Source organism: Clinocottus analis, unplaced genomic scaffold (genome assembly GCF_023055335.1).
Source record: "Clinocottus analis isolate CAN_PGR_092001 unplaced genomic scaffold, fCliAna1.0.p SCAF_5, whole genome shotgun sequence".
Classification (NCBI taxonomy): domain Eukaryota; kingdom Metazoa; phylum Chordata; class Actinopteri; order Perciformes; family Cottidae; genus Clinocottus; species Clinocottus analis.
In genome coordinates, this window is record NW_027176207.1 from 20,785,027 (window position 1) to 20,795,818 (window position 10,792).

The 10,792-nt window shown below is 41.4% G+C and overlaps 1 protein-coding gene across 2 annotated transcripts in view; it reads left to right on the forward strand.

The window, feature by feature from the left end:
• Window positions 1-10,792, forward strand: part of rabep1 (rabaptin, RAB GTPase binding effector protein 1) — a 47,985-nt gene that overhangs the window by 7,949 nt on the left and 29,244 nt on the right. Inside the window, exons 9-18 of one of the 2 annotated variants that reach the window (XM_068599964.1) lie at window positions 8-469; window positions 1,083-1,187; window positions 1,265-1,381; window positions 2,896-2,994; window positions 3,992-4,132; window positions 5,304-5,493; window positions 6,527-6,582; window positions 7,031-7,129; window positions 7,223-7,339; window positions 8,019-8,153. In XM_068599964.1, the coding sequence (XP_068456065.1) occupies window positions 8-469; window positions 1,083-1,187; window positions 1,265-1,381; window positions 2,896-2,994; window positions 3,992-4,132; window positions 5,304-5,493; window positions 6,527-6,582; window positions 7,031-7,129; window positions 7,223-7,339; window positions 8,019-8,120 (1,488 nt within the window). In that variant the 3' untranslated portion in view covers window positions 8,121-8,153. Of the gene's footprint in view, window positions 1-7; window positions 470-1,082; window positions 1,188-1,264; window positions 1,382-2,895; window positions 2,995-3,991; window positions 4,133-5,303; window positions 5,494-6,526; window positions 6,583-7,030; window positions 7,130-7,222; window positions 7,340-8,018; window positions 9,723-10,792 lie in introns of those variants that run through there. The other variant, XM_068599963.1, reaches the window with a different exon arrangement.

Below are 10,792 nucleotides of genomic sequence, written 5' to 3' on the forward strand. Positions count from 1 at the left end.
CCTTTAGCCTCATGCTAACCACAGCGCCCACGGCTCCCTGCACTCTTTAGACACCGACGTGGCGGCGGACCCCTACAAGGAGAACCTGCGGCGGGTCCAGTCCACGGACAGCCTGGGCTCCTCCTCGCTGTCGCAGCAGCAGGGCCTCGGCGGCATCGGCCTGAAGGCCAAGTCGGCCAGCCACCTGGACGAGTCCGACTTCGGGCCCCTGGTGGGCGCCGACTGCGGCGCGGCGGACCTCGCCGGCGGTGGCAGCGGCGAGACCTCGTCCGTCGGCTCCATGAAGCTGACGGGGAGCCACTTCCTGCTGACCAAGGACCAGGAGAAGGCCATCAAGGCCATGACGCCCGAGCAGGAGGAGACGGCGTCGCTGCTGTCCAGCATCTCGCAAGCGCCCGACACCGCCTTCCTGTCGCCGTCCGGCTACCGGCTCGTCAGCGACAGCGAGTGGAACCTGCTGCAGCAAGAGGTGCGGAGGATTTTATTATGTTTTAAAAACTCTGCTGCGTGCATATTTTCACTTAAATATATTCTACCTATTTTGTAGTAGTGACAGACAACACTTCTACACAAAAAACGATCAGACAAAATTTGGTATTAGGCATTTATTTACATGTATCTACCATTTTAGTCATATATTTCACTGCTTTTCTGAACCTCAGACCTTTTGGTGAACCAATTCCCGGCACCAAAACACTTCTTCCACATGAGTAAAGTTATGTTTTCACTAGAGATAGATGAAGAATTTCAAAAACCAAGCGTACATTTTTCAGCTTTAGGGCCATTTTATCACTTTACACTTGTTCCTGGCGACAATGGTGCTTCATTATATAGAGAGCTGAGATTGTTCTGCATTTTTAGATGTAACACATGGGTATGTATCTCATATGCAAGTGCCTTTTTGAAAGGTGAATTTAAGAAATTATGTAAAATCGTGAAAATTACCCTCAAGTCCAGAGGGTTAAGGTACCTCAAGCTGAGCAATTTGTATACAAATGGTGATGATTTTTGTTCTAAGTCACTTTGGTTAAAGCCTCAGCTAAATGCTCTTGTGTTTTTTTCTGTCGTCGCTCCTCCACCAGGTGAAAAACGCCGGCAGGAAGCTCGGCCGGCGCTGCGACATGTGCTCCAACTACGAGAAGCAGCTGCAGGCGATCCAGGGCCAAGAGGCCGAGACGAGAGACCAGGTCCGGCCCGGCACTCTTTCAGTTATTCTGAACCTGCTTGTTTTGGCAGTTTTGAAAAAACTGTCCGTCTCTTCCAGGTGAAGAAGCTGCAGGTGATGCTGCGTCAGGCCAACGACCAGCTGGAGAGGACGATGACGGAGAAGCAGAATCTGGAAGACTCGGTCAAAGTGGGCAACGAGGAAACCTCCGCCAAGGTTTGGACTTTTAGCAGGTCCTGTTTGCATTGTACCCATTAATATACAGACGAGTATCAGAGGATTCCCTCGAGACTGAAGAAAAATACAAACTGTGACGATTCTCAAACGAGTTGTGCAGGTTTAAGAAACTTGTTTTCTCAAATCTGATTTATGGATAATTCTCCAATAAGTACCAGAAACGATGAAAAATGCCAACTAATTAAGTTTGAAAGCCTCTGCAAATATCACGTATAGATGTTGTTGCCTCACATCTAACTAGTTTGTGGTCAAGATCACTTATTGTTCAGTAAATAAAGTGTCTTATGGATAAACAAAGCAAGCATTTAGACTCGTATTAAACGCGCTCAACAACCTGCACAGAAATGCGTTCAACTCCGAATACACTAGTTCCTTCCTTCACAGCACAATAAGGAATCTTCTTAGCGTCTAGCATAGCGTCTAGCATAGCGTACCGTTAGCTGGCAGTTAGCGTCGGCATATCCGTCCTGAATTATATCTTCGCTAAAATGGAAGCTTATTTTACGTAGGTTTCCCCCCACAAACATCCAGAAGTCGTGCTTCCAGTAGCGCCGGCACACATTTACAGTAACATTCATGCTCGGTGCCATCAGAGAGGCTACGGTAGCTCGGTAGCTCGATAGCTCTGCGGCTAATTTGATTGGTTGAGTGGTAGATTCGGGAAGAGTCCGTCGGCCCTGAAGTGCATTGCAGCACTTACTCTGATTACGCAACGCCGCAAAGCAGACGAGCTGCTTGGCTGTTGGGCGTCAGGTCTTTTTTTTTTTTTTACAAAATATATATATAATTAAAAAAAGAATTCAAATATATATATTTTTTAATATATTTTTTTTGTTTGTAAAAATATATATATATTTGTGTGTGTGAATATGTACGTGTGTGTATGAAAAAGCTAGAATTATGTATTTCCATTCTTATTCTGTCAGATAATAACTGCATTTTACTTCATTTATGACCTGAATCTGAGCCGTGAGCTCGTCCTTCATTCGGTAAACGGCCTCTCACAAACCGCCGACACACAACACGCCCACTAATGATGAGTGATAATGGATTCCTCCCAATACCACGCTGTTCCCAGAATGCACCACAGGCCGCTGTACCGTCTGAACTCTTGAATCATCTTTTCACTTCAAAAAAATGGAGAAAAAAAACAAATGTAGAGCTTTTAAACCAAAAAACAAAGGCGACAAGCTCCAACTCTATATATCCACATTACAATACAATACTTTTGTTCTTTTAAGCTTTTGAATGCAGGACTTTTACTTGTAGTGTAGTATTTTGTACACTGTAGTATTGCTGCTTGTACTCTATTAAAACATCTGAATACTGTATGATGAAACCATCATTATGATGCTTTATTTAAGTAAAAACATACATTTTTTACTGCTTTTACTCAACAGATTACGAGCTGTTCGTCCTCGTCTGAGTGTTTCTCTCCCGGCTTCATCTCGTCTCCACCATGTTTAATTTATTTTCATGTCTTTCTGGTTCAGGTGTCGGCCTTCATGCAGAGAGTCCAGGAGTCGGAGCTGCTGCTCTCCACCCTGCAGCAGGCCTTCGGCGACGCCAAGAGGAACACGCAGGAGCAGATGGTGAGCAGCCGCCGCTTCCCGCCAGCTGTGTTTGCGCCTCGCTGGTCCAGACGTTAAGCTCTTCATATCGTACTTATTTAGTTCTGACAGCCGGCTCCAGCGGCCGCGATCGCAGCCCGGTAGCGTTTTTAGGGGATTTACTTCTCTGTGGGAACGTCCCTCACCGCCGTTTGCTGACATGTTTGAGCGAGAGATGGGAGGGAAAAATGCAGAAATATACAGATTCATACACCGTAGATTACGTGGGATTGTCCGTACGCATCGCTCCGTAAATCAGGGGAAATGTTTGCAATGTAAGTTTAGTAAAAAAACATTGTAAAAATTACCGTTGCAAGCTTTAAGAGTTCAAAATGACGTCTTTGGATGAGTTGTTTTGTCCAACAGACAGTCCCAAACCCGGAGATATTTTATGAAAAAATACATAAAACACATTGAATCCAAAAAAGTTCACATTTTAGAAGGATAGTGCGACTTATACAGGTTCTATTTATATTTAAACCACTTTTCTGGAAGTGGATCTATTTTGTAAACTAATCATTTCTTCCTCCCACATGTATATAATGTATAAAAAAAGAATATCTATATATAGATATATATATATATCTATATATAGATATTCTTTTTTATACATTATATACACACACACACACACACACATGCATATTAGTTCTGTAAAAACAGGAAGTGAGTGAGCTGCAGTGCAGCTGCGAGTGGTGCGTCGACGGGCCTTCAAAGCCAGAAAAATGAGACATTCCTGCTGCTGCATGTGTCTTTAATCTCAAGAAATATGGGCCTCAGCGGCGTCATGAATTCAGCTCGAATGTTACACCGAGCGGAACGATCGGTCTGCAGGGAGCGCCTGAGAACCGGCGAGTCACTTTTTCACTAGTGACTCGTTCCACATGACAGACAAAGAGAGAGAGAGGGGGAGAGAGAGAGAGGGAACAAGCTGACACACGATGAGATGAAGTGATTTGTTTTTGTCTGGTCGGTTCAGGCGGTGCTGGTGAAGTCGAGGGAGCAGGTGGCGGACGAGCTGAGCCGACTGCAGAGAGACAACGAGAGCCTCCAGGGGAAACACCGGCTGCACGTGGAGCTGCAGCAACAAGAGGATTTCCAGATGCCCGACACTGTGCAGGTAGGAAACGCCACATTACACGGTGATCCTTCCAGTGCAGCAGTCGGGAAGATAATTGCTCCGTCGGTGACGCCTTTGCGGCTCCATTAGCTCATTTTTTTTAGAGAACAACGACCACTTTCTGACAGCGTGAGAACACTATCTCTCAAACGCACACATCGACGTCCTCCCACGCCGTTTGCTCCTCAGCCTCCCGCTGAGCGGGGCCGAGTGGGCCGCTTGCTCCCGTGGAGGTGGAGGAGCACGGAGGATTTCCAGCTCGCTGGTGGTTAAAACAAGCTGCTCGCGTAACATTTAAATCGGTGTTCACTGCGTCCAGATGCCAAAAAAACATGATCAAATAATACGGCCTCATTTCTTAGTTCGTTGTGGTTCGTTTCCAACCATTAAATTACACAAAATACCTTATTTATGTATTTATTTATTTAACCTTCTATGCTGTGTAGGTTTTATTTTGTCTTTTCTATTCTTTAGTCTAAATGGAGCATTTTGTGTTATACAGTTATTAGTATTCTTTGACATCTAATTTAACCTTGTTTGGTCTTTTAAGTGTAACGTTAATGACAAAAACATTTCATGTGTAGTTAACAGTTACTTTAGTTTAGATGTTGTCATTATATCAATATAGAGATGCATGTCGTCTGCATACGACTTGACATTTTCCAGCTCCGTCTTCACCAGACATTACAAATTAACTTGCCTCAACATATTTCAGAGCACATTTCATCAGCAAAGGGATTCAAAGTGCTTCACATAAAACCATTAAAAGCATCGAAACATAATGCAGAAGAAAAGAGGATTTAAAAACATTCATTTTAAAACATTAAAAAACAGTCAAATAGCAAAAAAGGATAAAAGTTGCAGCGCGGTTTAAGGAATAAAATGCAGTGGTGAGATGCAGAAATTGATATAAAAATAAACAAGGGATGAGAGAAGATATAACTATATTTATTCTGAGGGTTGTTATTGTCCAGAATAAACAGTTGCAGTACAAAGTAGGAAAGATTACAAATAGTTATAGATCATCAACGAGCCGCAAAAACTAAAAGAAGTCGCCGTCCTGTCTGCAAACTTCTTGCCTGTTAATGTCCTTTAAATCTGAAGTAATAGAGCTGCATGATGATGCTCAAACGCATAATAATGTAAAGGTAATACGGTAATTCTTCCTCAGGAGCTGCACGCTCTCGTGCTGCAGCTGCGTGACGACCTGGTGGCGTTGCGGACGGCGGCCGACCACATGGAGGAGAAGCTGAAGGCCGAGATTCTGTTCCTGAAGGAGCAGAACCAGGCGGACCAGTGCCTGAAGGAGAACCTGGAGGAGACGCTGCAGCTGGAGATCGAGGGCTGCAAGGAGGAGATAGGTGAGGTCATCGACTATTAACCCTTTACAGAGCTGTGGAGTAGAGCAGGGGGTCTCAACCGTCTGTCAGTGATGTCATTTTTGGTTAAAATCAGCGCTGTGTCATCAGCATGTGGTTTAATATAGAATGTATACAATTCAATTTTTTAAAATATTTTCTGTACTTTTTTTTACATTTGCTTCTGTTTTTGTTTCTTCTCCATTGATCACTTTCATTCAGACATCTTGCAAGGTATGACAAAGTGTGTGTGTGTGTGTGTGTGTGTGTGTGTGTGTGTGTGTGTGTGTGTGTGTGTGTGTGTGTGTGTGTGTGTGTGTGTGTGTGTGTGTGTGTGTGTGTGTGTGTGTGTGTGTGTGTGTGTGTGTGTGTGTGTGTGTGTGTGTCAGCCACAGAAACACACGTTTGGAACGGTTAAAGGCTGCCTTGATGGAGTTTCTTTTTCTCTGTATGTGGAGGATGTTCTTGCATCCTGTGTTGAGTATCATTGTTGTTCTCTGTGTGTGTGTGTGTGTGTGTGTGTGCGTGTGTGCGTGCGCTCGCAGCCTAAACATTGACAAAATGTGTTGTTGTTCACCGAGAGGTCGCTTGACACAACTAACAGGACATTTAAGTCACCGACTGCTTCTTTTCAAATCTATTGAAGTCGTGTGAAGAGGAAAAACTATTATTAATTATTCGTCCAAATACTTATGGACCGTCTTCATCCAGTACATTAAGCTTCAGTTTCTACTGGACTTGTTTCTTTACAAGGTTCGTACAAAGGTAATAAAGTAGTCCATGAATATGAGTTTACTGGTTCCATTGCTACCTAAAAACAGCAACACATGAGGTCTTTACTAAACACAACTGTGTTTATTAGCATGTAGCACTCGAAGTGCGATTCTAAAGCTACTCAAAACCGCTAATGGTTTGAATAATTCTCCAGAGGATCGTGTAAATGTCTCCAGAGAGACTCTGGTCTTCTTCTTGTAAAGGATCCAGGTGAGCTCTGGTGCGGTTTGATCCTCTAACGATGTCTCTTCCTCCCCGACAGCGTCGTTCTCCAGCCTGAAGACGGAGATGGAGCGAATAAAGGCGGAGAAGGAGAAGGTACTTCCCTCTGTCACTCTTTTTTCACACATTGCAGCCCAGAGGAGGAAGTGAGTGAGAGTCTTATTTATTATTAAAATGTCTGAAGAGACAACGAGACGCGTGTGGAAAAAGCTGCTCAAGCTTTTTTACGGTTTAAAGAGGATGATGCAAACAAAAGAGGTCATTTTTTAAAGTTTTTTTTGTGTTTTCTGCTTGTTCTACTGCCACCAAGTGGCCAAAAACAAATCTGCAAACGCACCTTTTAATAATGAGAATCTGCCACAGTGTTCGCGACCACTGTCAGCCATTTTTAAATCCTAAAAAAATCAAATAAAAAGTCAGATTCACCCCTGATGCTGCAGACGGGTGCACCCCTCCCTCCTCTCTGTTGTCGCCTCTCGGTGGAAATGCATTTACCTGCAGTACTTTATTAGTAACAATGATCAATAACTTGTTGTTCCTGCAGCTGCAGTGCAGTCTAGCGGAGAAGACCGAGACGCTGGAGAGCATCCAGGGCCTGAGGATCGGCCTGGAGCGCCAGCTCAGGGAGCTCGCCACCGCCAAGGTGGGGAGTCCTTTAGCTGCGGACCCGCCGCACCAGACTCCATGCAAAATATGGCCAATTTAATAAATATGTGTGTGTTTGTGTTCTCTGCAGAGTGCACTCGAGAATCAGGCGTTTGACGAGAAAGACAAAGCTCTGCGGCTGCAGACGGAGCTGGACGTCAGTGAGCAGGTCCAGAAGGACTTCGTCAAACTTTCTCAGACCCTTCAGGTAAGGGGGAGGAGCCTATTTTGGGGGACGGCATAATGTGGGGAAAAAATGTTATGTTTGTCTGATATATGCAATTTTATATACCATGTATATGTGTGTATGTATAGATAGATAGATATATGTTGAAATGTATATATTTATGTGTGTGTGTATATGTATATATGTATATATGTATATATGTATATATATATATATATATATATATATATATATATATATATATATATATATATATATATATATATATATATATATATATACATACATACATAGATTTTTCTATAGATTTTTGTGTGTATATATAGGTATTTTATATAGATATTTTATAGATAGATAGATATATATATAGATCTTTATGTGTATGTATGTACGTGTATATATATGTATGTGTGTGTATATATATATATATATATATGATTTTTTTTTACATGATGTATATATGTTTTTTAACTATTAAAAAAAAAAAAACTATAAATATATTTATTTATTTATTTATTTATTTACTGTACTCGCATATTGAATGATGCATATCGCTGTAATAATAATACACTAATGGATAACTATTTACTTCCAAAGCCGACTGTCTTTGTGATGATTCACTGTGCATAAACAAACCCGACAAAGCGTTGTGTTGTTTTATTGTTTCTATAATGAAAGAAATGGTTTTGTGCGCCTGCAGGTGCAGCTGGAGCGAATACGACAGGCGGAGTCGTTGGAACGAATCAAAGTCATCCTCAACGACACCAACTTGACGGACATCAACCAGCTGCCGGACACATGATGCCCCGCCTCCTCCACGAGCACCACAGAAGAAGAGTTTGACAGGACAGACGAGGCCACGAGGAGCCTCATTCGTGTAAATTAAGAGTCTTGGAAACACACCGTGGATAGAATAATGAAGAAGAACACTACGAAGAAGAAGAAGAAAAAAAAAAAAAGATCGAGGAAAAAAAAAAGTAAAATGTAAATATCTAATCTAAATATCTGTGGGCGGAGGAGGGCGTCCATCTTCCTGTTGGTCTGTGTCTCGTTTCTACTGTAGATATATGACTGTCTGTATTAGCTCAACCAAAAACACACAAAAAAGGTTTGTCGTCTTCTAAAAGCACTTTTCATCTGCGGCTTCTCTTTCCAGGTCGATATAGAAATCTATTGGATGCGTAACTTTTCTCCGTCTCGTTTTCGATAATCACTTCCTGGTTCTTTTCCCGCCTCGTTTCTGTGACGTTTCGTTCTGGTCCCTTTCGCCTCGTGACGAAGACGCTAATGATGAAGGAGAAACACTCTCACGTCAGTAAACTGAGATGAATTGAGCGATACCCTCCATTTCTTAAACATTACATACTGTATCTGCTTTGTTCTTAACGTCTGACACTTTTGTTTTTTTAAAGCTGCAGAAATACAGTGAAGAAACATTCATGTGTTGTTGCTAAGTTTTATTTTTCACACTTGTTTCTTGATTGTTTCAACCTTTTTTTTCTTTTTTTTTAAGTGTTTGTACAAGGTTCTTCTCCAAATAATCAATATCAGTCCAAGTGAAACTAATTCAAAGTATTTTCAGCACTTTATTTTGCTGTCAGAGAACTAAAAAGCCCTCACTTCATAGACACCAGACTCCATTCACAAAAACAGTGATTTTTACCTCGCATAACTCAGTTGTTACTAGACTTCAGCTGCCTTGATTGGTCCGTTTGGTTGTGTTATTGTCTGACTTCGGTGTTTGCTAAAGTTCGTTTGGACTACCCAAAGTCGCACAATAACACAAACCAGCCAACCGATTGAGGCAGCTGAAGACTAGCAACTCTTGTGTTCTGTCAGGTAAAATCAAGGTTTTTGTTAATGGAGTCTGGTGGGTTTAAAGAGAGCAAAGATAACCGCTGTAGTGCTGGTATTGATTGATTGATTGAGAGGAGTGTTTTACAACTACACTTTAAAACAGTCAAACTGTCTCTTTATGGACACAAATCTTGTCAGACTAAAACAAAAAATGGTTTGGTGAAGAAGTGTAAATGAAAAATAATGGATTTTAAAACAGACACTGCTCCTTTTTTATTGATTAGTTTTTTTTCAGTTTCTAAAGTTTTCTTTAGAGCCTAATGGAAGAGCTCACCATCATGACAGTCATTCATCTCGACAGAGAGAATCTGCTGTCTTTGAAGCCACTAATGGATCTGATTAATACATCTTAAAGTGTTAAAAAGTAATGATCAGAAATGTGACTATCCGTCTTGGACGGCGACTTCCTTCAACGTCGGTGAAAGTTCTCGATGAGCGGCTTGAAATCGTTCAAACCGATTCTTTTTTTATTTTACGATAGATGCTTATTCACACACACGCACCAATATTTGTTCCCCTCCACACAATAAATATGAAGCTAGGGGGCCCTTTGACAGGAGAGATATCCGCAGACTTCGATCCATGCAGTTTGAACTCTTTGAGTCTTGCAGCGTCTTCAGATCAAAAATCACTTCACAAAACTTCTACTTTTTAGTGTAATATGATTTTTTTTTTTTAGCACCTTGGCTAATGCTAATATTCTCTGTTATGCACACAGTCTTGCTCTCCTTGAAAGAATGAATTGTAAAAAAAAAATGGAGGAATGGATATATATAGATATGTAGCTCTCTCTCTCTCTATATATATCTATATATATCATGCAAAAACAGCATCTTTGTGAGGTTCAAGGACACGTCGACCTCTGTTGTTTCTGTTCTAACGTGCGTCTCCTCCTGTTGCACATGTCTATACTGTAGATATCTTGAGTTGATATTTATGAAAGATTCCTTCAATGTGTTATGAGAGGACGTTTTTTTGGGCGAACCGGCCTGAAGTTGCACTGACGGGAAAAACTATGTTGTTGGTTTTTCTTTTGTTTCCTTTTTTTTGTGTGTATGATTGTGGGCTAAAAAAAAGTGAACGCAAGAGAAGATATTTTATAGGGTGAGATCTGGATGTTTTTTTTGCCTTATTGCATTACGGCTCGGTGTGTTTTTAATTTTATTCGTGGAATTTAACGTCCCTCTAATTTTTAATGTCTGTTCATTACGGGAAGACATTTGACTCGTGGCTCATACGGCCGTAATATGAAGATCCTTCCATCGTCCTCATCACATATACTGTTAGTTGAATCATTTCTGGTCTAACATGAATTAATTGTTTAATAAAAAAACCCAATGTGTGTTGAATCCTGAACATGATTGAGTAGACGTAGAGGTCTGAGAGCTCACAGCGCACCGCCTACGGCTTTATTTTTAGTGTACATGGAAAGTCACGACGAATAAAACGCACTCGCAGCTTGAATTTGAGTGATGATTGGTTTTTGAAGAGTTTATGACAGCTGCTTTTTGTAGGTTTCAGAACATGAATATTAATCTGCCAGGTCTTGCATCATAAACTTTGACAATTATTTGTTTTGTAAAGACTTGTTTGCAATAAATCCCAATATTAATTAAA